Raw genomic sequence first — 22,504 nt, 5'->3', positions numbered from 1 at the left:
ATATATATATATATATGTATATATATGAGAATTATCATAGGTAAAATAAAAAAATCACCAAAAATTTAAGATACAATATGTATATATACCTCAAATTTGACAATAAAAAGAACCAAAATCACAAACAAAGGAACATCCAAACTAAATTACGATTTATCTTTTAATTTAATTTTTTTTCTTTTATATAAAATAACAAGATTATAAATATCTGGTCCCACGTACTCGACTCCATGTCAAATACGGCACGTGGCGGGTCACTCGTGGGAAATGGAAATGCTAACAAACATTAACGAATATCATTATTGTACGTACCAGAATCGGTTGAGCCACAAATTAAACATTTATTTATTGGCTCATATTTATTACAACTAACTATATTTTGGCCTTGTAATAAAATCATTGGTAGCTAAAATATCAAATTTAACAGTATCTTTTTCTGCTTTTAATTTAGATTAGATATAAAATCAAATCGCTGCAATAATTAGCAACTTCAAGATTCATTTGATTATTTTGCATGGGGAAAAAATTATTTAGTGATTTAGCATTGTCAATATATATAAACTCAAATAAATCAATCACATACGAAGTAAGGCAAACTTGATCTTTTAAATTTGTTATTAACAGGGGTTTTAATAATACAATTTGTAAAAAAAAAAATTTGGTGTCAATAACACAAATTTATTTTGTTTGTCATATTTATTCGGAATTTCACCAAAATATTTATATATCGTATGGAACATCACTACATGAAGTGTTAACGTGATATATAACAAATATTATTATTAATAATGTTGACTTAAACTGATAACTCTGTAATTAAAAAAAATTCAGGATTAAATATTCAAAAAGTAAATAAATATTTTTCACATTAAGACCAAATTTAAGCAAATTAGAGAACCAAATGAGTGCATAAACTTACATAACTAATATCACCAACTATTAAGTATGAAATTGACTTCGTACCCCTCAAAATTAAATCTAATCTAAATAATTTAAGTTAATAAAAGGTTTGTGATCCAATTCATGTACATCAAGCATTCCATTTTACTTAGATTATTTATACATATCGCCGTCACTAAAAATTCATTCAATGTATCAGACAGTCGATAAACATCACACTATTATGAAATGAATTAATATAACGAGTAATGATATATGTGCACAGAGTATTACACGTTGAGTTACTAATTGCACTTGAAATTACATGATTATCCTTGCACTTTATTTGAAAATAATCTTTCAAAAATGCATGGAGCATAATCATGTAATTTCAAGTGCAATGTGTAACCCAACGTGTAATATTCTGTGTACATGTAGCATTACCCTAATATAAAACTAATTTTAGCACGACATTTAAACTCTAAATTAACCTAAAATGATAGCACAGTCTTAATTATTTCATTTATTTTCTTTTTAAGTCACTTTTAATTGAAATGCTTATATGTCTGATGTTCGACCTGCATTCCTACAATGTAAGGAGGCATCGTCATTTTTTAAAGTCACATCAGCGCTCCAATTAACAAAAAAAAAATAGTGAAATAAGACGTAAGTGATATATATATCAATAACATGATAAAAAAGTATAGACTGCAAATTACAGTATATAAATGTAATTGTCCATGTCCAACTCGAATCGACTCGACTATAACTATAAATTAAATTTGACTTGAAAAACAAGTCAAATATAAATTTTAGGCAAATAGAGCGGCTCTAATCTTTCTATAAATACCAATCATTCCCCTCCCTTATTTCCCACAGCCAACTTTTAACTTATTATTAAGTTCAACACATCATCCAAAAACACACACAACACCATCAAATATTATAAAGTAAATAAATAGAAATGGAAATTAATTTCCAGGCCAAATCCTCTCCGCTACCTCTGTTATTCATCGCATTACTAATAGCTTCCTCGGTGGATTCGGCCTCCGCCACCCGAACCGCCGTCGGGGAAACCGGCACCGCCGAGTTCATCAAAGCATCCTGCTCCGTCACCGCCTACCCTAGACTCTGCTACTCTTCCCTCTCAACCCAAGCAACCGCCATACAGCAAAGCCCGAAGCTACTCGCGGACGCCGCCCTCTCCCTCAGCCTCAACACCGCCCGGTCCACCGCCGGGGACATGGCCGAGCTCTTGAAATGGAGCGCCCTGCGCCCGAGGGACGTGGGCGCCATGCGCGACTGCGTGGATCAGCTGGCCGACTCGGTGGACCGGCTCCGGCGATCCGCGGCGGAGATGAACCTGATCAACAGAAGGAGGTCCGAATTCGGGCTGATGATGGACGACATACAGACTTGGGTCAGCGCCGCCTTGACGTACGAAGACACCTGCATGGACGGATTCGCCGCCAGGCCGACCACCTGCGAGGTGAAGATCGCCGTGAGGAGGAGGATTTCCAAGGTGGCGCGTATGACTAGCAATGCATTGGCGCTTATCAATCACTATGCTACTATTCATGGTTAAAATTAATGTTTCATATAATTATATAATTAAAAGAGAGCTTGAGTAATTACTATATATTATGAATTATTTAAATCGACCATGTATGGGGGACGTGTGATTATATAATATAATATAATATAATTATTAGAGATATATTTTTGTATTCTAATTGATACATGAATGTCGGAATGTAGGTAAATTAAAACATTTAACTAAAAATTAAGAGTTTGATTCTCCTTATTAACATTTTTTAATGGGCATGTCGCACATATTTTTAGTACAATATGGCTAATATGATTTGTAAATTATTGTGTTAACACAAAGATTTAATCATCCAGTACGCAAATTAAAAGTAATGTTCTCGTAAAAAAAATGGGTATATATCAAGGTACGTAAGCATATCAAATTCTCTTTACTTTTCATCGTTAAATCTTTAACACAATTTCATAAATAAGGGGTTTTTTAATATTGTTTGCATATGAGAGGTTGCGCAACATACCGGATGTATCCAAAACAAAATTGATATGTATGGTATAAACTATATAATATATGTGTGTAATTTAATATATCTTGATAAATCCATTTTTTTTTTTGTGTGTGTGTGTGTTATAGATAAGAAAATGTATTCCATTAACTTTGTTATTGATGAGTTAATTTTGGTGGGGGAAAATTATGTAAAGTAGCAAATTTTGCCACACGATATGTCATATGTGTATGTGTATATTAAATTTTATCGATAACTCAATGATTATGGGATTTTTTTAAAACAAAATTGAATACTTGAAGGGGAAAAAGGCAAACACATGCCTGATGGAATCAATCGACAACTGACAAACAACTTTATTTTATTTTAAAACAAAATAATTATTGATTGGAATGGACAAGCGACTCAATGTAATCCAATGGAGTCGATTTAAAATATCTCGGTCACTTAATTTATAGAAAGGACATGTTTCTAACTTTTATTTGTAATAAATATTATACAATTGTACTTGAATATATTTCTTACCTTTGTAGTTTTCTTGTGGTTTTCAACATATAGAGATGAATATTATTTTAGGTATTACCTTATCAGGAAAAAAATTAAATTAAATTAAATTGTGTTACATATATATATTTCCAAAGAAAAATAAATTTATCTATTATTAGTATTTAATTTGAGCACTTCCTCGTACATTATAATAGATCTCCAAAACTATATATAAAAATATTTAAATTTATCTATACATAGTAGTGCTTATAATTTCTCTTTTACATACTTCAAATTTTCGAATGAAATAATTTAAATTTTTTTATCTTTAAATCAATGTGGTAATTTCTCCATTATTCTTACGATTTTTTGACATAATAATAGACTGAGTCATACTTACTAAATTATTTATTAATGAATAATAATTAATACCTTTTAATTTAAAAAAATGCATTATCTTAAAATTATCAAATCATAGAATTATATTGATATATACCCAGAAGAAGCCCCGTCCATGAACGTCACTAATCTGACACCAATATCCGGTTTGAGTTTCAATTATAACAAACACTCCACGACTCAAAAAATAAAAAATAAAAGACACTCAATTAAGAGGCATACTAGCTAGCTACTCGTGAGTTTTTACCAATATAATTCAATATAATATTTAATTATTAATGTTTCATTTGTTATATAATACATGAAGCGATCGATAGTTTAAATGTTCAATCATCATTTAACTCATTTAAAAATTAATTGATATTTTTTATAGGAAATAAAATTGTAAAAGCTAATTGTCTTACATGCATGCAGTTCAATATGATAAAAATTAAAATATATACAATTACTAATTATATCTTGTATACTTTAAAGACAAGTGTATTTTACTATTTCGACGTACGCAAACAAAAAAACAAACACTTGTTCATATATATTTTCATTCTCCGTTCTTTCATGTAAAATATTCCCACAATATTATACCAAAAAATAATCGAAAATCAATATTGAATTGATTATCAAAAACTGCTTAAACGTAACATTGATCATGATCTTGTTATATATATATATATATATATATATATATATATATATATATATATATATATATATATATATTCTTTGCATATATATAAAGCAAGAAATTTACAAATCTTACTTAACAAAGAATTGAGCAATGACACTAGCCTTGGCCACCTCCTCCGCCTCCTGCCGGACTTCCTTCACGACTTCTCCGTCCACCTCCGCGCCGTTCAACAAATCGTAACACGCATTCTGAGCCACGGTGGAGGACAAGATCTTGCTCACAACATTCTTCTTGTGGGCGGCGCGTCGATCCCCTTCCGCCGCCTTCTCCATGTCGTTGAACTCACGAGCCGCCTGTCGGAGGCTGTCGACGCTGCCGCCGACTTTCTTCAGGCATTCCTGGATGGCGGCGCGCTGGGCGGAGTTCATCTCCGGTTCGGTGATCTGACGGATCATGAACGCTACGGCGGTTTGTGCCCGGGAAAGGGTGGCGGAGATGGCTGCATGCCCCCATTTTGTGGGGGTCGTTGTCCTTGAATTGGGAGGCGTAGGGGCGGAGCAGCTTCATGAAAAATTTGGTGTTGGAAAGATTCTTGCAGGCTGCATCGATCCCGCCGCCGCCGGATGCCGGAGTTTTCGCACCGTCGGTGGCGGCGTACTCGTCGGAGAGCATATGCAAGAGCACGAGCAAAGAAAGAGCAATTTTTGCCATGATGTTAAATATTTGATTAAAAAAAAATGGACAAGTACTTTACATAGAGATGTAATTAATAATAAGTTTTTAAGGAAACGGCTTTTTTTTTTTTTTTTTTTTTTTTTAAGGAAGAGCTTTGGTTTTTGCCATGCAAACAATGCCCATGCAGATTTATAGTGAAAATGATTAATTCGTGTACATTACATGTTATATATGATTCTAGGAGGGGAATTAAGCCTTGAATTTCGATGGTGCTAAATATTTTTTACCTTTTTGTATGATATGTTTTTTTTTTTCCCCGAGAAGATAAATTTTTATAATTACAAATATTTAAAGGATAAAGAGGATATTTCCACGGTTCAAATATTTGATTGTAAGTCTTTCTGTTTTTTTCTTCTTTTAGGATGAACTTAGAGGCTTAATTCAGTTTCGGGTGCGACCGTTTTCATTAGGGTGCACACAAATTGAGTCGACTTGCGAATTTTTTTCGACTCAACTTCGAAATTATGGAATTCAAGTTAAGCTAAAATTCAAGTTAATTAATAACTTTGAAGTATATATTTTTCTAACAATAATTCGAATAACACACAAACATGTTCAATTATTTCAAGCAGCTGAAATCGAACTCAAGCTGTAACTGGAAATAATTTGGGTCAAACAATTTTATATTATTGGATATTTGAATCAAACTTGAGCTTGAATATATTCGGTTAGTGTGTATAAATAATAGAATATTATATTATCTGGTTGAAATTTTTGAGCAATTTTTTTTTACCAAGATAGTTCGACACCGTTATGTAAAAGATACATAATTATTTACTGATCGGGTTTAAGTTGGTCATTTTAAACTTTAAAAGTGTTCTAAACGACAGAACTTGTTTTAAAATTTAAATATATGGCTTTCGATTTTTTCAGGAAAATAAAATTTCCAAAACTCGGCGTAGCCCAACTTTAATTTTATTCTAGTTTGTGGGCTTGAGCATTGACCATTGAGCCTCTCTTTCATTATTAATTCAAATTTCTATTTGGGCTCTGAACCCTGGGCTAATTCGAATAATATCTAAGTGGACTGACCCAAACTCGGATGAATCTTATCAGTTATTGTAAATAAAAACAAAAACAAAAACTAAAATTTGGAAGATAGTTTAGGGTTGCAAACCAAACCGGATCGATCATACATTAGTTTTGTGGTTTAAACCAACAAATTGGAAATGTTGCATTCGAATTGATGGATTTTAAACCTATTGATTACTTGTTACAATAAAATAATAGGTGAAATCTTAAATCAACATCATACTTTATTTATACATAAGTAATAATATATTGTTAGATAGACTTGAATCCAACTTAATTAACATAGAATGATATATAAAACAAAAACAAAGGATATCAATGACGTTTTTGCACCACTAAATTCCCTGTGGCTGACTCATGAGAAATAGGTTAATCATACAACGAAAAACACGTAATCAGGTTTTGAGGAAAAGTTAATCAACATAAATCTAGACTTACATTTTTTGGCTGTCCGAATATATATATATATATATATTACATAAAATATAGGAGTTGTACGTATGATTTGTGGTCTGAATTAGAAAATAATGTAGCATGCATATTCACATGGTGACGCATAAAAAGTCATTGTTAGTGGTCATTTCATGTCTGCTTTAAATGTCATCTCATTCACACTCTTTAGTTTACTCTTTAACTTTGTAAAACTAGCACATGCTTGAGTCTTGACTGCCATTAATTATTACGACCAACTCCACACTCTCTCTTCTTTTCCACCGACTAGTCAGACTACACTCACGAGACAAGTTATACATTTATATACTTCTATTGTGTTTTTTTTAAAAAAAAAAAATTCAATTGAGTAGTTGAACGTAAATGAATTAAAACTATTCATGAGTTATACAAATTTTGATTCGATAAAAATTTGTTTAATGAAGTTCGTTAAAGATAAACAAATTAAAATAAGCTTAAACTTTACAAATGTTTTGTTTTTTGGTTCGTATTAAGTTCATTAGCAAACTCATGATTCAACTCTTAGATAGAAAATAATAATTTTGTAATTTAATTTATAAATTTTAAACTTTCACTTATGAAAAATATATAAAAATCTATCAAATTCATTTATTAAAATAGAATTACAAATTTTAGAATATTTAATATAAAATTTAGTTTTTAATAAATTTAATGAATATTTAAACTTATAATTTATATTTATTACGCTTGTTTAAGATCGAATAAGCTTGTGATTCATGAACATATTCGTTTATAAATAAAGCTTAAGTTCGGTTCGATTATAAACGAGTCAAACTTAAATATTCAAGAATTCGCTTAATTATTATATCCCTACTTAAACTAGTCAAACGTAAAATACTAACTAATTCTATGACCGTGAAATGGTTCTTAAAAGTCTCTCAAATAGTAATTAATTCTATGACCGTAAAAATAATTATAAAAGATGAAGAGAAATATAAATATACGTACCTTTAACGCGAAAAGATAGAGACAAGAGCTCATCATTCAAAGTAAAGGGCACATAACCCATGATTCTACTTTAATTTAATATATTTATATATATATTATATTATATTACACATATTTTATCGAAAAAGCTTCGAAGCACTCGCTACACACAAAAACTTAGCCACTATAATTTTTACTTTTAAAATTTCCCAGCAAACTGATTGCAAAGGGCCAATGCATTACTGGTAACTTGTGCCACATTTGTCATTCGGGCCCTGATCGAGGTCTTGACCCGCCCGTCCATAGCCCGGCCCGCGAACCCATCCATGCACGTGTTGTCGTCGGTGAGGGCCGCGCTGACCCAGGTCTGCAGGTTGCTCATGTGCCAGAAGTATTCGGGCCCTCCGGCCCGGCCCATCTTCTTCAGCTCTTGAGCAGACTTGGACAAACGATCCACGCCCTCGGTGATCACTTCCAGGCAATCCTTCAGGGCCGCATACTCTCTGCGCTTGAGCCCGTTGAATTTAATGAGTTTTTGGATGTGCTGCTTCGACGATTCGGCCCGGTCGACGCACACGGACAATGCCGCCGTGACTAATTGTCGCGGGCTTTTTCGAATAGTCGATGCGTAGGCCGAGAGCGATGAGATGCAAAGATTGGGATATGTCGTGGTCCCACATGAGGCTCTGATGAAACTGTTGCCGATGGACGGCACGGCGGCGGCGGCCGCGGCGTTGTGGTGGCTAAAGACGTAGAGGAGGGAGAGAATCGCAAGTGAGATTACAAGTGTAGCTCTAGCCATGTGTGTTTATGTTATTTTTCTTTGTAATATTGTGATATTTTGTTACGAAATTTATTTAAGGTGTGATATATATTTATAGGAATTTGAATTGATAAACGTGCCATCACGTGCATAAGGGGCCGACAAATTATTTATTTATATGGCCTCCGTTTCTTTGGCCAATTTGGATAGGTCGCTGTTTACGTGATTAGCGTAAAATGGATATATTATATAGTATAAGAAATAAGTCGGCCGATTTAAAATTACCAAATTTCTTCTCTCTTTACCCTTTGATTGAATTTATATACATTAAGGCACTGTTTTATTTATTATATTACTAATATATATATAATTTATTTCATCTCATCTCATATTTTTCTCATCATATTATTATCCATATATTAACTATTTATTTTGACTCAATCAAATCATTAATTATTTATAATACATCAATCAAATTATTTAATTTAAATTATTATATTACCCCTTATAAATAATATAATTTTTATTTTATTTATTGTTAAAAAAATAAAATAGTTATTTAATATTTTTATATAAAATTTAATCAATTAAATCAAATAAATTATAATTTATCAATCAAATCCAATATTATTTTAATTATAATTTATTATTTATTTTTTATTACATTACATTATGTATTTATGTATTATTTATAACATCATTCAAGCCAAACGGTATTTTACTTAATTACCTGTAATATCTAAATTCCCTATATATATATATAAGTGATTTTTTTATTTGTCTCAAATATTCTCTTTCTCTAACTTTATTTAAATTTGTGTTTTTTTCACACAGATTAAGAACATGTTGGACGGATTTGATGATTTTATTACGTCAAAGGTTGGAACAAATTTCAGCTTAAAAATTTAAGGGAAGAAATCATATTTCTCAGCATATATAATATATTTATAAACAAAATTAAAAATTTTATTTCAAAGTTCATCGAACATCTCCGTGTCAACTTTTAAATATTTTTCATTAAATTGGAACAACTTAAGATTTGGTTTTATTTTAATATATAGATAGAATCATATATCATATATTCGGGAGAGGGACATATACAAAGAATAGAGTACAATTATTTAATATTTACGTTTTTTTAGCTATTCATACTGACATTATTTGGCATTTTTCGATACCGACATTGACTTAAGCCAACCAATTTCCCGTGATTTTTAATGTGAAGATTCCCCCCGCAATGTGAAACGTAATTATTTTTTGTACTTTTATTGCAAAATAAATAAATAAATTAGCCATCCACAAAAAAATATGTGTCGGGTGGTCACATATGATATAGGTACTAGGATAGGATTAAACGTCTTCTTGTTATCTCTTACAAAAAAAATTAAAAACAATAATAATAATAATAAAAGAGGTTTCTTTTGTATTATTATTTATGAACTAAAACGAGTTTTTTTTAAAAAAAAAATTAAACAAAAGAAAATGAATGTTTATATTTATACCACACGTTAGATCAGTATACTCATTTTGCTGAATCCTAAACGAAAATGAACGGCTATAATCGGAAAATTCTTGGTTATATATGAAATGATAAAGTATAACATAGACAACAATTGTAAAAACGCGTCGGTGAACTCATTTCTGAACAAAATGAGCACATATAGAATGTTACAAACTTGAATTTGAACTTGAATTTGAACTTGAAATGCGAATTTTTTATATAAATTTTTAAAAAAAATAGATTTAAGTCATACCCTTTATCGAGTAGATAGTTTCAATTTGTGTATGCAATTATATGTTTCATTCTCATCCATCTTAATTAACTTGATAATCATGGCATATTTTATAAATTTGGTTTCATACAGGTGTTGTTTGCTTTTGAATTCTCTTTGTACACATACACAATGTGAACAGCAATTCGTGTTAAAGGAGGGCTTGAAATCGTTGCTTTTCTAAAGTTGCCTTTTGAGGGGGGGAAATAAACTATATGAAAGCCAAAGCGCATTTTCATACTACGAGACAGATGTTTGTTACAATTGTATCCATGGAGTTTTTGCTGTAATAATTTTATCATATGGCATCCACGGAAACCCCTCGTAACCCAAAGAATTTTGGCTTTGGCATGCGCATTCATTATAGTTAATGTCTCTCTTTAAAGATAATATCTCATTAATATTTTGTCGAATTCATTAATATCGCGTGAAATTAATAATTATTTATTTTTCGCCAAGACAGTGCCGATAATTGAGTATCATGACATATGAAAAGATGTGATAGCCCTAAGAAGAAAAAAAAACTATTTGTAGGCATGATACGAGTACGATGCGTGTTTCAAAATTGGGATACTAATCGAGGATTCCAACTAATTGGTGTCCCATATAAGGCATTAAATGATGAGACAAATGAACATGTTGGTGAGTCGGTCCAGGCCCACCAGACTGGCCTAAACAGCTGGACGGTACTGCAATTGGACCAAACCGACCTGAAGCCCATGTGATTCAGGGCCCATTGAGCATTGAAATTTGGATCCATATCGGGCAATATAACGTTTGTCAAAAAAAAATTTTGAGTACAAATTGCATCCATTGACGGGACTTGAGTGTGGACTCAAGACGTGCTTGTCTTGAGCTAAAAAAATAGCTAAATCTACCTAAATAAATTAGAAAATCTACTCGCAGTCAGCGAAAATCAAACGAGTTCTCAGGGACTCAGTCTTGACCATTAGGCCACGACCTCATTGGCTAACGTTCGTCAAATAAATTATATTAGAAATAGTAGTTTGGAAAGCGACACCATTCCCAAGATGATACGACCCATTATTATCAATCAATATAATATAAAAGATTTAATAAATGAAATACGTTCTACTCGGACTTAATAGTAGTTTATTAAGAAAGCAAAATAAAGCTCGAATATAAGAGTAACACTCCTGTGCAACGGTCTCATTCGTGAGACGGGTCAACCCTATCCATATTTATAATAATAAGTAATACTTTTGACATAAAATGTAATACTTTTTAATGGATAACCCATATAAGAGACCCGTCACACGAATATGACCCGTGCAACGGTTGCATACAAGTGTTTGCCCGAATATAAAGGTATAATAGTATTCTTTACTTGATTATATTTTGTTTGATAATACTCTATTATATTTTTGGGAATGAGGGAAACAAAAAATTAGGACAAATTTTTGTGAAATGGTCACACGGATTTATTTTGTGACTTGGATCCTTTTTTTTAAACCGACTCATGAAAAAATATTACATAAAAGCATTACTTTTAATTAGATCAAAAATATTATTTTTCACTTTATATATAGTTTCATCCATCTAATGGATCCAATGTTTTGGATTCGGAGAAGCACCAAAAAAATTAGAGTCAAAATAAAAAAAATAAAAAAAAATTAGACTCCATTTCGAAAGTTTCCACATTCGAACTTCAAAAATATTTTATGGGTAATTTGTAACTATCAGGCTATCACTACTCATATGAAATATACGCACATATAACCATTAAATCAGGGAAAAGTCTATGCTACCTCAAGGGCAGTATCCCTAAATCAGGGGAAAGTCTATGCTACCCCAAGGGCAGTGAAAGTCTATGATACCCCAAAGGCACTGCCCTTGAGGTGGCATGACAGAGTATTATTGGTTAAAATCAGTGGATCCTATAAATCAGACACATTTGTCCTATGATTTTTTCGGTTTTGTTCATGCCGCCCGTGCGGACGACGTGTAATCCCATGATTGGTTAAAATCAGTGGGTCTCATGTGGGGTCCACTAATTTTAACCAATCAAAATCCGCAACGCCACCCACAGGGTACGCACGCACACAAGCACAAATAACTCAACAAAAGAGCAACTATTTAAGGATAAGTGGCATCAAGCTGCAGGCTTGAAGGGCCATGTCTCCAAGCAGACAACTTTCTTATTGTATGGTAATGCAATCGAACAGTTTACATAACTTCAGGAACGTTTAGATATGTTCGTGCGGATATACCGTTTAGAGCGGCAGGAAAATGATGCAAAATTTGTTGTGTATTATGTACAAGTACCACTAAAAACCCGTATCAGGAAATGATGAGAAAAAAGGGTAAAACATCCAGGGGTTGTACAGCAGACTCATGAGTACTTATTTCGAGTTCCAGCGGAAGTCCGTTCGCCGGTCCGCTCGATCACCAAAAACGTAGAATATTTGGGGACTCTGTGCATCATCCAGGTCACCTGCCAGCGCAGTTTTCTAGTCAGCAAAATTTTAAGATAATCACAACTTGAGCATGAAGGACATGATGCAAAAAACCTCAAGGCAGCAAAAATTGGCCGAACTCTTTCAAATATTTCATCTTCTGATCCGATCGCGTCAATCTGCGAGAATTTAATTATGTTACATGATTGGGTTTTTGTTTTGTAGAGTAAATGAAACAGAGGTCAAATTCATGGAACAGAGGCAAGACAAAAAAAAAATGCATGTCATATGACAGTTAAAAAAGTATATATGGCAAACATTTCTGCTACATAAACTATTCTAGAATTTTTTTCGCTTTATTATGATTAGAAAATCACTCAGGTAAGCGGTCAGTTTCCGTAACATGCAAAATGATCTCTCATAATGATTTTATAATACATTTACTAGCCACCAATGTATATCTGATACCTTGTAAAGTTTTCCTTTCTCAGAATAGTAGTTGATAACAGGAAGGCTTAGAGCAGTGAAGACCTTCAGCCGTTCCTTGACGGTATCTATATTATCATCAATTCGTCCCTGAAAAAAATAGAACATTTTAACTTCCATTTCGTGGTACAAGAAGCAATGACTGGATGAGAATTTTTTTAAAAAAAATATGTGAGTACACGAAAGGTACTTGGTTACGGTTTAGCACTCGTTTCATCATTTCTTCTTCCGGACAATGAAAGTAAAGCACAACATCTGGCTCCGTGCCAATCTGCATTCATTGTGTGACACTCATTATTTCATGCAAATCGTGCAAAGATCAATCCTTTTCATTCATAACTGACGATGATTAAAAAAAATATATAACGGAAATGTTACAAAGTATATATCAACTGAATTTAATATAATTTCGAGAACACAAGTACATAACTGCTCATCCATTAGAAAGGTGAGTCACAAGGGTAACATTTTCAATCAGGTACATACACCAGTCGTAACATGTAAATCCTGGAAAACCAGCATATGCACTAGATAGGGTAACATTGCTAACAGAACTCCAGCTTGCAGGGAAAAAAATTCAGTAAATGCTATCAGAAGAAAATAAACTCACAACTCGTTCATAAGTGATGCGGTTCTCTTCACTTCTGGGAAATCCGTCGATAAGAAATCTATCATTTTTGCTTTCTTGAATGGCCTTTTGTAGCAGCACTACAGTCATTTCTGAGGGAACAATTTTTCCTTCCCTGATTGTATTAAGAATCATGGAACTGCAATAGGATATTGAGATTTTCAAACTCACAATGTTATAAAGGATATATCCAGGTCAGAAGATGTCGGATTGCCTCGCGGCCCTCACCCATTTTCACTGTTGGAAGAAATTTCGTTTCTCAATAAATCTCCAGCACTCAAGTGGGTAAAACCAAACGTTTCGACGATCTTCATACATTGAGTCCCTTTTCCGCTCCCAGGACCTCCTGAAAGCCCAACTACCTTATCAGATTCATTTCGTTGTAAAATCCAACGGGATTAGATAATCCTCTCAAATGTGTGCACCATCCTGAATACCCCATTCTATAGATATTACCACTGCCTATAATCCTAAATAAATCCAGCATTAGCTGTACAGCTGCGTTAGTTGTGAATTCCATTGGTAAAGCCTTTCAAATGTAACTGGTTCACTCATACAAGATTACTGGAAAAGCAACAACTATGCCCATCAAGTATTTTACAAAGTTTATTAACAACCTTGAACAATTATATAGACTGCATAACAGTGTCTAGCTTACTGAAGTATAAAATCCACGAACATTATCTTATTTTGCATTAGCATCATTAAAAAGTCAATCACACATTGTATGAGTTTTCATAAAAAAAAGATCAACATCATTCATATCTTACGACTAGAAGTCCATAAATTAAATCTGACACAATGACAATTACTAGGAGCAGCAAAATAAGTCGTCCTCAGCCAGCAAATAAAATAGTGATAATTCAAACAAACAGCTTAATTCAAAATTAATTACCCAAGACAAATGTTATAAATGGGTTTCTTCCTCTATCAGAAGTTCCACCTTCTGCCTGCGTCCATCAAAGAAAATTCACAACAATATCTCAATCAGCATCTTGCTGAAAAGAAAAGAAAAACTACCTGCAGACTTAACCTTCCATATGGAAACATAAATAAAGCAGGTGCTGACAATTTATTTACCATGGTAAACATAAAAAAACCTTGCGATATAGTACACGGAAGAAATTTGGAAGAAACCAAACAATTCATGTTTCATGAAGTAAATTTCATTGCTACATCCAAAAGGGTGTCGTCAACTACTCCCAATGAGACATGGTAAAGACTAGTTCAAGAAATAAGAAATAAAAGCTAACAAAATAAACGTCAAGAACAAGGTCCTTGCAGGTAAAACATTCCCATTCAGTTTTTAAGGTAAATCACAATAATCACTTGACAAACGTCGTTGCACACAGCACAGCGTCAAACTCAAGACTTTAAAAAAGAACATAACAATAAAAAAAATTAGATCGTACAAGCACAACGAACAAGAAACACAAAGTCAACATTCCATCGTCCCCATTTCACTAAGAATTCAATTTCTTTAAATCCGTAACTCGTCAAAAGTGAAATTCAAAAAGCCACTCGAAATTACAGAATTTCAATTTCAGCTAAACCATTCCAAAAGCAAGAGAGCTAACTGATAGCCGAAATCATAAACACTGTGGTAAATCCCACTAATCGAAACAACAAGAAGAAGAAAGAAACGGGCAAAATACCGTATACAGAATCTGCGTACCGAACGCCTGCCAAGCATTAAATCCATGGGCCACCTGACTCTGAGAAAAGCAACAACAACAAAAAAATCATCAAAACACGAATCGGTAACAGCAGTTCACACAAAAACGGAAAACAATAGCCACCTGATTGAGTAGGCGTGATTTTGATGAAGAAAGCAGCGGCGACAGAGAAATCACGCGCCTCCACATATCCACCGGATTGTTGGGCAATGCACGAAATTTGCAGCGAGGCAAGAAATGAGGTTAAAGAAATGGGTTTTCAAGTTCCAATGGAGAAGACTCACATGTAGGTGGCCATGTGTACTCAGTCCGTATGGTGGGAAAAATGCAATAACGCTTGCTTGCTTACCCTTTCCTCTTTCGAACCTACAGCTTGCTTATATACATAAGCATTATACAATTATTATAAACTTTATATCTCATATTATATTTCATATATTAAAAAAAATATCAACTTTTAGGATTTTTTTTATTCGGAAGAAAGAATTGGAACAACTGATTTTTGAAATATTGCCCCTAAATTAGAGATCATGACGTCACATCGGCTATGTGTCATTAGCAAATTTTTTTATCATATTGATTTTTTTTTAGCAATGCTACATATACAACCAAATTTGTACATCAATTTGTACAACACAAAAAATTCAATACAAAAATTTCATTTATCAAAATCTCATAATAAATTGAATGTAAAATAGCGCGATATAATAGCAAAATTTTACGATATATTTAATGTAAATATCATTGCACACGATATATATTGTACCTCTAACATTATTTTTTTTTTTTTACACGATAGTCCGCTAAAAGCCTAAAAGTGGTGCCACTCTAATATATAGAAAAATAATTCAGCATTTGTTAATTTGAGAAGAGATGTTGCGACGAGAGTAGTGTATTTGTGGTTCTTATTTTGGAGAGTGCACTTTTTTGTCCTATTTTTTATTTTTTATTTTTACTAGTTGGAAATATCTCATCTAGCATCCACGACTTAGAACAGGGGACTATCAATCCAATATTTGATTGACATATAAATTATTGAGACACTTTGTAGTTTCTAAAGAAAACAATGTATAGAATTTGAAATATTTTTATTTGAAGACTGACAATATCATGTTAGTAAGTGGAATTAAAGTCACGGACATTATAATATCTTTTTTAGTCCTTTATTTTTATTTGAATAACAAATATAACGATCGTCAAAACGATGTCACGCTGAGTAAATCATTACTCATGTGTAACATACTAGTCTGAAAATATGCTAACTAGTAAGTATCTTTTTTTATTATTATTATTTATTTCTATTCGAATCCTCTTTTGAAGGTATTCCAAAAAGGGAAGATCTAACAAATGGCCTTTCCGTCAATGTTAATGACTTTTTCTAACATCAACTTTTTCTTTTAAGTATATATCGACGCGGTAGCAAACACAAAAATAATGCGTGAAGATAACTTAAAATTATATTAAGATTTTACGAAATATGCAATTAATTTAAATTGAATTTGTCATAACCATTTGAGTCAACTAATTTATATATGTGTACATAAATATAATTTCTACTCAATACAATTCAAATCATATAAATTTTAAATAAAAAGAAAAATTACATCAATGTTGTTGTATTTTATGAAAAAAAATTAGTACGTAAAATTATAATTAGCATTAACATTTGATATAAGTGCCAAAATTTTCTAGCATATATTACAAGTCAATATTATTTCCTCTCATGACATGGACTGTGATAAGTCTGACATGTATTTCAGCTACTTGGGCCCTATTAAAAATCCAAGTGATCACACCCTCATCTAACAAACTTTTAAAACAATTTAATTGACTATTTCATTTGTAACATGTTTTAAGTAAATGAAACAAGACTGGAACACGATAACGTCGAATTTCAGGGAGGATATTAAAAATAGCAGCTAAGATTCCAAGAAATAAACATGCCTTGGTATTCCCGTTTTGTTCCCAAAAACAAATATACATTGATTAATATTTTTTTTAGTTTTGGGGAATTCTGGGTAAATGTTTGGTATAAAAACTATATTATTCAAATGTGTGTCTCGGCTGGAAAATCTACGAATATGCAAGTTTAAGAAGACGAATAGAGATGAATAAATAATACATGTAGTTACGTTAAACTACAAAACCTTACTTTCAAGAGTAGCTACCCATTCCTTGATGATACAATTCACTTCATTTGGCTCCTCATCATGCGGGCAATGCCCTGATACAACACCAAACAGAGACATATGTTAACTAATGGTACCGTATTCGCCTTCCCTATTTTCTGTTCCAAAAATGTTCTAATTCCACTTGGCTGAACATATGGAACTGACATGAAGGACATGAACCATTGAAACAGATTCAAACCAATTTATTCATCCACTGGCCACGATACGCATAGAACATAGAGAAGATATTACTTTGGAACTGAAGATGGATCTACTGTTAATTGTGTTCGAGGATAACAGGCGAAAAAATTACCAGCATGTATTTCTTTTATTACCACCCCTCTGCAATGCTTTTCGAACATAGCTAACTTTGACTTAGAGTCGAACAGTGGATCCTCCATTCCCTGATAGAACAATCAACCATTTGTTTTAATTAAGAAAAAAGGACACAGCGATGACAAAGTCGGTAAAAAAGTTCCAAGTGGAAGATATCACCTGTATTACAAGTATCCTGTTCTCAAATCCCTCCAAAAGAAAATTTAAGGGTAGTGAAAGATCGAAACTGAAAATGCTTTCCAAAATGTAAGTCACGCCGGGGTCATATGACTTCAGAATCGGTTAAGGTTTTACTTTCGTAGTATACATTGACCCTTGTTTATAGCCAAAATTAGCAAATAAAAACAAACTTCGGGAGTAATTTTTCCGAGAAATAAATCTCTTAGGATACAGCTCTAAGCATCTCATTGATAAGCCAATCATCAGCTCTATCTGTTTTCTGCATAACATGAACTGATTAATTAGTAGAATGTGACAGAAGGAAGTCACAAAAGCGGAGCATGCCTTACTTTTGGATAAAAACTCTTCAGGATATTCCTAATATTGAACCTCAAGTACGGCAAAACGAGTTTGGCACCCAATCGTGCAGCTCCTGAAGTTTGTCTATCCTGAATGATTGAAGGATGAAATTATAAATTCTTGCAGATATGGCGGGGGAAGCACCCTAAACAATAAAACTGAAATGTGCTTTAGCACAAGTTTAAGAGCCAAAAATCAGTCAAGATTCTAGTAGTCTAAACAGTCATGGAACTGTTGAGCAAGACAAGCAAAACAAACATGTATTCCACGGAAATATAATAAACAAAAGTTTTTCAATAGTTCTTACAACTGAGTAATATTGACTGGTATATTGAGGAACAATGTTGCCAGCACTGTTCATAAGTACCACAGATTTAGCTAAAGGAGACCAAAGACCAGCAGCGATCGCAGCAAAATATCCTGCAAATAAAAATATTGCCAACAAGTTAATCAAAAATACCATGCAGCCCATCCTTTATTTATTAATTCTTCATCCTTTCTTTCTCCCTGTCCAGCCTACTTCAGTGTCGGTAAATGGTCCACGTTACCTACCACCAATTGAGTTCCCAATGAGATGTACAGGCTCCCCAATAACGTCAATTATGAAATCTCGAAGAAGTTCAGCCCATGCAAGCTCAGTGTACAAAATATTAGGTTTTTCGGATTTCCCAAAGCCAATGATAGTGAGTGCCCAAACTCTGTTTCCAGCTTCCGCTATGGGATTTATATTATCTCTATAATGCTCCAAAAACGCGCCAAAACCATGGACAAGGAGAACAGCTGGACCTTCACAACCAGCAACAGTATACTGAGAACATAAAATCAATAGTCACTAGTTAAACTCTCTTAACAACCAAGATATAAGCTTGTTGGCTAACATGGATGACACACAGTGAAATTGTAGATACAAACTTGGATTAGATGATTATTCCACCGCCATATTCTAATGTCAAATTTGCCTGCTCCGCTTCTTTGGCCATACATATTCAAAAGCCAATACCACTACCAAGAGAACCAGGTTCAAGTCAGAATATGTTGGTTAGTTATTTGCCACACATCCATTAATGTACTAGAGCTCACTAGTCAATGCAGAAGTAAATCAATCTTCTCCATCAAAATCTTGGATGATAAATACCTCCATCAAAGAAACAGCACCAATTGCAGCAGTAACAGCTGCTGAATATCCAAGCGGAGATAAGAATCCACCATTTCGTTCTTTCTCATATTTGATAGCTTCATAGTACACTCTCCTTCTGGAAATTATACCAAGAAGAAGGGCAGAACCAAATAGCACTTGAAATGAAGCTCCTTCACGTTTTTCAGCTTGGCGTAGCTTTGCATGTACCCTGCACCATAAAACTTCGGTATGAGATAGTTAATTTCTGAAGCCAAAACATGATGTAACTTAGTGAATAACCTCAGTAATTTTAGCAGGAACCAATAAAAAAGGTGTTAGAGTCTCAATTTTTGTTGTAATATGTACCCACTCTCTGCTCAAGCCTCGAGATAGGGATAAAATAAACCAAGTTCACGTTAAGAAAGAGACATACTCCTGAAAGTCATCCCGAGAAGTTCCTTCCAGATATCGCAAATATGCAGCCAAAGCATTCAACACAAGAGTTGCCCCACCCCCCACTAGGTTGCCTTGCTGTGTTATAAATGCTGATTTTTCTGGTCTCTTTCTTTGGGTAGTCTGGTAACTCAACATCGTCTGTTTGTTTTTTAGCAGTTCGGCTTGCCCTGGCTCCACAAATTTCCCTCTTATATTCTCCCTTTGCAACATATCTTTAGCAGAAAACTTCTTAACTGCAGTCCATTCTTTTCTCAACCTACCAGCAACAGTGTCATCATCCACAATTTTTTTCACCTCGTCTAGTGTTGGCAGATCACCTAGAGGAGAAGGAATTTTTTTTATATTTCTGGCTCAACATGTGCCAAAAAAATAATTTCAAGCGAAGTAGAAAAATCGACGAGATGTGATGCAACCTACCCCAGGACAAATTCATCTCGGGCAAAGATAATTTTGGGGGCAAAATCGGAGAACCGACGGTTAATTTTAACCTTTTGAAGTCAGCATATGAAGCCGGAAATTCTTTCACGCTCTGGGATCAATATATGAACCAACAAAATAATTTACATAAACTAATTGTATGCATGGAAAAAGTGGGGCCGGGCCAAACCAGAGGAAAGCCAAAAACCTTTGTATCATAAAATGGAGTGTTCCATGTCATAACTCCAGGGTTCCATTCATCACAAGATACAGAAGACAACGTTTTCTTAACAATATCCACCATTGTGCACAATCCATACTCCAACTCCTCTTCCATAAAGATGCTTGAAGCCTTGACCTGTTATAGTTCTTTGCAACAAATGCCAAAGAATAAGTAAAAGGACCCCTGAAATAGTTCCGTATTGATGGAAAGTCAAAATATCAGATCTCACAGAGTGAACTAAATGCGGTAACCACCTCTTCGACAAGATGTCTTATGACATTCTCTGCATTTCCAGTCCTAATCATCAGATTGGACCCCTGTTCCTTCAGCAATTTCCTCAAATCCTCCAAAGCAAAGAGCAGAAGTTCTAGCATTTCATCTGAAAATCCTGCATTTAAGTCCTAAAGTTAATTGAAGAAATACTACTGACACCTCACAGCTTCATCGTATCCCATCAAATTTGTAACTGGATAATGATATAGACAAAGAAAACATCATTCAGAGAAAACAGCCCGGGCAGTTTTACAAGCGTAAAGGTCTTGGCTATCTAATGGGAAGGTTCTACCCAAGATAAGAAAGGTGGTTCTCAGGGCTCCGAAAACATCGACATAGGAGCAGAAGGCCAGTCTACTGACGGTGGCCTCTAAATCTATTAAATTAACCTATCATGTTTCAGAGAAAACAACCCGTGAGTTTTGTAAAAATGCTGTTGGTGTACTACTTCTAGTGTGACTGGAATCAGAGTAACCCTGAAGTGTAGAGTCAAGTTAACAACCAGCCAGATATATCTGATTCAAGAAACAGGTTAATGCAATTGCACAGCCCCCCAACCCCCAGTTTATGCTGTTTCACGAATCACGAACCACTTTGTTATTTACATTTCCTTTTTTAAATTTCCATGCAGTTAACCCTCATCTTGGTATAACATGCGCATTACTTTTGACTTCACATCGCAACCAACTGTATCACGTTAGCATAATTCGGTCCTAAGTCTCCAAGCGTAGCATGAAAAAATTATTCCACTAAGAATATGTTCAGCTTCTAGTAATCAAGGTCAACATGAAGTAAAGAAAAGACAAAATTTTGCGTTAGCATTAACTCTGTCAAAATACTTCAAGTGCATTTATGTTCAAAGCAACTCATCACTTTCCAAATAAGGGAAAAAACAAGAAGAAGAATGTTACGGGAGAGAATGCGGCGATCAATGATGTAAAGAGGTACAACACAGCGATGCTTGGCAGCAGCGACTAGGCCAGCATGATCCTCAACTCGAAGGTCATGCTTGTACCACACAATGGCTGCACCATTTCTCTCCGCCGCACCGGACTCCGCTCCCATTCTCACGGCTGAGCCACAGAATCGCCACCTCCTTGCACAGGAAAATACGCGATTTTGGGATTCTGAAACGGGCAAAGCACGAGCGGGAAAGATAAGCTCCATGATGAAATTGTGGGTCTTGTTTGGGAATCGAATTCCATCAATTACAAGGGAAACGGGATTAGGGTTTATGATTTTATAAAAAGGGGATTAAAAAAATATCAAAGAATGGCAGAGATTGTGGTGGAGAAAGCAAGTTGATATTTTGTGCAAGTGAAGACTGAAGATGTTACTGCTCCGGCCATGCGACGTCGTACTTCAAATGAAAAGAAATTTTATTGCTTCATATAAACTAGCATCCAAGAACTAAAGTGTGTGATGTAATATATAAGTCTTACATATCTATCTATATATATATATATATATATATTAATATGGTTTATTTTTCACTATTATAAAAAAAGTGGTTAAGAAATAATATGAGGAAGAATGTGAGAAAGTGAGATAGTTATATGCTATATTTAGTGAATAATAGTAGAGGTAATTTGGTACAAACATTAAAATCACCAAAAATGGTTACTCTAACACCCTCCTGCATTATAAT

At 33.7% G+C, this 22,504-nt stretch overlaps 4 protein-coding genes across 5 annotated transcripts; 1 reads left to right on the top strand and 3 right to left on the bottom strand.

The window, feature by feature from the left end:
* The first annotated feature begins 1,775 nt into the window (after positions 1 to 1,775).
* On the top strand, positions 1,776 to 2,574 carry LOC140867145 (21 kDa protein-like). Its single transcript, XM_073272217.1, has one exon. The coding sequence runs from the start codon at positions 1,844 to 1,846 to the stop codon at positions 2,462 to 2,464; it is 621 nt and encodes a 206-aa protein (XP_073128318.1). The 5' UTR covers positions 1,776 to 1,843; the 3' UTR covers positions 2,465 to 2,574.
* Positions 2,575 to 7,604: 5,030 nt separating this feature from the next.
* Positions 7,605 to 8,453, bottom strand: LOC140865776 (21 kDa protein-like). The gene has a single exon (XM_073270543.1). The coding sequence runs from the start codon at positions 8,402 to 8,404 to the stop codon at positions 7,802 to 7,804; it is 603 nt and encodes a 200-aa protein (XP_073126644.1). The 5' UTR covers positions 8,405 to 8,453; the 3' UTR covers positions 7,605 to 7,801.
* Positions 8,454 to 12,257: 3,804 nt separating this feature from the next.
* On the bottom strand, positions 12,258 to 15,608 carry LOC140864048 (UMP-CMP kinase). Its single transcript, XM_073267944.1, has 9 exons — positions 15,468 to 15,608; positions 15,324 to 15,383; positions 14,564 to 14,618; positions 13,897 to 14,014; positions 13,651 to 13,807; positions 13,231 to 13,311; positions 13,023 to 13,130; positions 12,669 to 12,733; positions 12,258 to 12,592 (listed from the first exon to the last, which is right to left on the bottom strand). The coding sequence occupies exons 1-9, from the start codon at positions 15,531 to 15,533 to the stop codon at positions 12,589 to 12,591; spliced, it is 714 nt and encodes a 237-aa protein (XP_073124045.1). The 5' UTR covers positions 15,534 to 15,608; the 3' UTR covers positions 12,258 to 12,588.
* On the bottom strand, positions 15,515 to 22,232 carry LOC140864047 (uncharacterized). Of its 2 annotated transcripts, none has more exons than XM_073267943.1 (15): positions 21,768 to 22,232; positions 20,838 to 20,971; positions 20,569 to 20,718; positions 20,361 to 20,472; positions 19,921 to 20,260; positions 19,506 to 19,716; positions 19,283 to 19,372; positions 18,923 to 19,178; positions 18,678 to 18,790; positions 18,361 to 18,459; positions 18,243 to 18,290; positions 18,011 to 18,121; positions 17,829 to 17,919; positions 17,497 to 17,568; positions 15,515 to 15,710 (listed from the first exon to the last, which is right to left on the bottom strand). In XM_073267943.1, the coding sequence occupies exons 1-15, from the start codon at positions 22,021 to 22,023 to the stop codon at positions 15,649 to 15,651; spliced, it is 2,145 nt and encodes a 714-aa protein (XP_073124044.1). In that variant the 5' UTR covers positions 22,024 to 22,232; the 3' UTR covers positions 15,515 to 15,648. The 2 variants fall into 2 exon arrangements, with proteins under 2 accessions (XP_073124044.1, XP_073124043.1); XM_073267942.1 differs by having other exon boundaries at positions 15,518 to 15,720.
* Between the last annotated feature and the right edge of the window lie 272 nt (positions 22,233 to 22,504).

Source organism: Henckelia pumila, chromosome 4 (genome assembly GCF_033568475.1).
Source record: "Henckelia pumila isolate YLH828 chromosome 4, ASM3356847v2, whole genome shotgun sequence".
NCBI classification, from domain to species: domain Eukaryota; kingdom Viridiplantae; phylum Streptophyta; class Magnoliopsida; order Lamiales; family Gesneriaceae; genus Henckelia; species Henckelia pumila.
The sequence above is the reverse complement of the archived record's forward strand: the minus strand, read 5'-3'. Positions and strand labels throughout refer to the sequence as shown.

What these genes read in the sequence shown, in the direction of transcription:
- LOC140867145 (XM_073272217.1), top strand. Translation starts at nt 1,844, where the DNA reads ATGGAAATTAATTTCCAGGCCAAATCCTCTCCGCTACCTCTGTTATTC.
- LOC140864048 (XM_073267944.1), bottom strand. Translation starts at nt 15,533, where the DNA reads ATGTGGAGGCGCGTGATTTCTCTGTCGCCGCTGCTTTCTTCATCAAAA. An exon ending in AATCACGCCTACTCAATCAG is followed by an intron (nt 15,384 to 15,467) that starts GTGGCTATTGTT and finishes TGCTTTTCTCAG; the next exon opens with AGTCAGGTGGCCCATGGATT. An exon ending in AGAAAGGAAAACTTTACAAG is followed by an intron (nt 12,734 to 13,022) that starts GTATCAGATATA and finishes AAATTCTCGCAG; the next exon opens with ATTGACGCGATCGGATCAGA.
- LOC140864047 (XM_073267942.1), bottom strand. Translation starts at nt 22,023, where the DNA reads ATGGAGCTTATCTTTCCCGCTCGTGCTTTGCCCGTTTCAGAATCCCAA. An exon ending in TAAGACATCTTGTCGAAGAG is followed by an intron (nt 20,719 to 20,837) that starts GTGGTTACCGCA and finishes GAACTATAACAG; the next exon opens with GTCAAGGCTTCAAGCATCTT. An exon ending in CATTGGGAACTCAATTGGTG is followed by an intron (nt 18,791 to 18,922) that starts GTAGGTAACGTG and finishes TTTTATTTGCAG; the next exon opens with GATATTTTGCTGCGATCGCT.
- LOC140865776 (XM_073270543.1), bottom strand. Translation starts at nt 8,404, where the DNA reads ATGGCTAGAGCTACACTTGTAATCTCACTTGCGATTCTCTCCCTCCTC.